We start from the raw sequence: 3,781 nt of genomic DNA, 5'->3' as shown, positions 1-3,781 counted from the left end.
AATAGCATTATAAAAATATTTTAGCATAAAAGCATGTTGTTTTTATGTTTTACAGTGATCTGTATCATAACATTATCTCTGCTCTTCGTAACAAACCAAACTGTGAGAAAAAGCAGGTAAAAATTGGTGAAATTATTGTAATTGGACCTACACCTTATAAATAAATGCATTGGAGGCGCATGGAGACCCATCCAAGATGGCAGCGTCATGCATACAGCGTCTATGTGTATTATGTCTATGGCCAGACGGATATGACGTCATAGCAGCACCGGAACTTCCAACCAGGGCATTAAAAAGAAAAGAAAAGATGGCGAATCTCGTAGAGGCGACAAGCCAACAGCAACTAGAAGGTTTTCTTGGAAACAGCCTGGCGGTGGTGCATTTCCAGGCGGCATGGGCTCCTCAGTGCGGCCAAATGAACGAGGTGATGGCCGAGCTGGCCAAGGAGCACGCGCACGCCACGTTCATCAAGCTGGAGGCGGAAGCGGTTCCGGAGGTTTCTGAGAAGTTCCAGATCTCTTCCGTCCCCACTTTCCTTTTCTTCCAGCGGGGGGAGAAGGTGGACCGGCTGGACGGAGCGCACGCTGCAGAGCTGACCAGGAAGGTCCAGCGGCTGTCTGCAGGTCCGGATGGATCCGCAGAGTCCGGAGGGTCGGACCTGAACCAGCGGCTGAAGAAGCTGGTCAATGCGGCGCCATGCATGCTCTTCATGAAGGGCTCCCCGCAGGAGCCCCGTTGCGGCTTCAGCCGCCACATGGTGGCGCTGCTCAAGGAGCACAACATCCAGTTCAGCAGCTTCGACATCCTGTCCGATGAGGAGGTCCGGCAGGGCCTGAAGACCTACTCCAACTGGCCCACATACCCGCAGCTGTATGTGAACGGAGAGCTGGTGGGAGGTGTGGACATCGTGAAGGAGCTGGCCGAGTCCAGAGAGCTGGAGAACACCTGTCCCAAGGCCGTCACCTTGGAGCACCGCCTGAAGAGCATCATCAACCAGAACCCCGTCATGCTGTTCATGAAGGGCAACAAGGAGGCTGCGAGATGCGGCTTCAGCAGGCAGATCCTGGAGATCCTGAACGGAGCCGGCGTGGACTATGAGACCTTTGATATCCTGCAGGATGAAGAAGTCCGCCAGGGGCTGAAGACCTACTCCAACTGGCCCACTTACCCCCAGCTGTACGTGAAGGGGGAGCTGATCGGTGGCTTGGACATCGTCAAGGAGCTGAAGGAGAGCGGAGAGCTGGTGTCGGTGCTGAAGGGGGAGTCGTAGGTGGACTTAGCAGCTTTTTCTCAGGATGAAACCCTGAAGAGGAGGCCAGGAAGGGAGATGAAGAGTTAACAAAACTGTCGCAGCAGCTGGAAAACTGCTTAACTGGAGAGAAAAGAGGAAAATTCAGACAAGTTTTGCTCATTTTACGTGTTTAAAAGTGAAGCTGGATGTGTTCAACATGACGAGTCCTTCACATTTAGTTTTCCAGCCTCACCCTTCAGGTACATCTAGTCAACGCTGCTCTGCTTCCTCTTCAGACACAAACACTCGGATTAAAGAGGAAACTTTCCTTTCCTTCACAGATAACTGGCTTAAACACTTGGAGCAAACTGTGTGACACTTGTTAATAACATGGAAATTAAATGATAATAAAAATGAACTTTTCCTCTCTTTTTCTTGTACATGACAAAAAATTTTAAGCAAAACAATAAAGATAAATGTAGCAAACATGCTGCTGAATATGCAAGTTTTAGGAAACGTTTGTGTCATCAAACGTGATCAAGAGTCAATCAAGCGGTAGTTTGGCGCCACATGGAGGTAAACGCATGAAAGTATCTTATTTTAGAAGTCTTCATGAAAGTTTGAGCAACAGCAGGAGGAATTTAACAGTTTGATCTAAATGTCAGAAAATATCAGGTGAAAAAATTTTCCACTTTTTAACATTTTTGGGACAGAAATCTCAAAATAATTCTGGTCAAAGTTTAAATATATAAATTGCTGTTTTATTAATTTATATGTAAAAAAAAAAAAAAATCATCTATCTACCCGTCATCCTACGCAGGGAAGCCCAGACTTCCCTCTCCCCGTCCACATTCACCAGCTCATCGGGGGATCCTGGGGTGTTCCCAGACCAGCCAAGACGTACAATAATCCCTCCAGTGTGTCCTGGTTCTCCTCAGGTCGCCTCCTGCAGGGACACCTCATCAGGGAGGCGTCCAGGAGGCCTCTCGACCAGATGCCAGCGCCTCCTCATCTGACTCCTCTGGATGTGGAGCGGCTCTACTCTGATCTCCTCCCGGCCACCCTGCGGTGGAAACTCAGGTGATGTTCCACGTCCCCAGAGCTCGCTGAGGATCGGACCACTGGGGTCCCGGCCTTCGACCTCATACTGCCCCCATAGCCCGTCCCGCAGGTGGTGAGCCCACCTTTCAGCCCCTTAGGCGAGGACCCGGCTTTTCCTGGGTTTCCCTTCCTTCTCTTTTTCCATCTTTCTTTTTCCGTTTTTCTTTTCTGATATTCCTTTCAGAGTCAGAAAGACTTTTATTACCATGGTCTTTGTACAAGTCACAGACTAGGAACTTGTTTCCATGAGAAGGTGCTGAATAATGAAAATAGTAATAAAAAACAATATAAAAGTAGAAAGACAACTATTTTAGAAATGAAGTAAAATAGTTCCTCTTCTCAATTTCCCCCTTTTCCCTTTAATTCTTTCTTTCCTTCTCATGTTTTATATTTTTATCTATTCCATGTAAAACCAGTGATTTATAAATAAAATCATTTTGTGTTTTTAAAATAAAACACATGTAGGCATCAAAACCCATCCGTCACACTCGAAGCTGCTGGTTGTTGGAAGAATAAATATTGATAAAAATGAATTATTTCAATGGAACGGTGCTTCTCCTACTGGGGAGGTCATTTCAGGGGGTTTAGTAAAACATGTGGCTTCATTTATTACATTAATTACTGTCAGAATCAATTAAACTTCATTTATATAGCATCAAATCACGGCGATGCCATCTCAAGACGCTTTACAGACAGAGAAGAAAACATAATGAAAGCCAATTCATAACAGCCTGTATGAGGAAACCAACAGATTGAGTTGGAAGCTCTACAGGCGACAGTGGGAAGGAAAAAACTCCCTTTTAACAGGAAGGAAACCTCCAGCAGAATATTATAATATTTCTGTTTTTTAAATTTGGTTTTTGGATTTTAAATTATATTCTAATGTGGAAAAAGCCACTTAATTTAAGACGTTAATGTTTCAACAACAGAGTTGTGGACATGAATCTGCTGCCTTGATACAGCAGAGAATCCACTAAAAACTACTTTATTCTTCTGTTGTGAGACTTTTCCAGCTGAACATCGTGACTTTTAGCTGTAAACTGCATAGTATTACCTGTTTAAAGTCACATTCACTATAAAACTACTGTGGACACACATGACGCTAGAAAACCTTTAGGAAGTCATTCTGCGTGACGCGAGAGCTTTAAAATAGAGATTTTGTGGCTCAGAAGCGACTCAAAACGCCGCCTGCAGGTCTTGTTTAAGGTGAACTTTGCTCCTCTGTTGCACAATAAACTTTTCCCTCCAGACGACGCAGACTCACCTTGCAGGTGGAGAAGCCACGCCCATCGACGCGCGAATGCAAACTTCTTATCCGACGGCGAGTCGCTAGTTTACGACTTTTACAGAACGTTGGAGAAAACGTGGCCGCAGTGAGACGGATTTATGCTGCTGAGGCTGTAAAAGGAACAAGCGGCGCTTCATGCAGCTGCTAACGGATCAGACTGA

At 45.7% G+C, this 3,781-nt stretch overlaps 1 protein-coding gene across 1 annotated transcript; it reads left to right on the top strand.

Moving 5' to 3' along the window:
• The first annotated feature begins 300 nt into the window (after nt 1-300).
• glrx3 (glutaredoxin 3) lies at nt 301-1,635 on the top strand. The gene has a single exon (XM_079240515.1). The coding sequence runs from the start codon at nt 308-310 to the stop codon at nt 1,268-1,270; it is 963 nt and encodes a 320-aa protein (XP_079096641.1). The 5' UTR covers nt 301-307; the 3' UTR covers nt 1,271-1,635.
• Nucleotides 1,636-3,781: the final 2,146 nt, after the last annotated feature.

The sequence above is a fragment of the Telmatherina bonti genome, assembly GCF_933228915.1.
Source record: "Telmatherina bonti genome assembly, chromosome: 5".
Lineage (NCBI taxonomy): Eukaryota > Metazoa > Chordata > Actinopteri > Atheriniformes > Telmatherinidae > Telmatherina > Telmatherina bonti.
The sequence above is the reverse complement of the archived record's forward strand: the minus strand, read 5'-3'. Positions and strand labels throughout refer to the sequence as shown.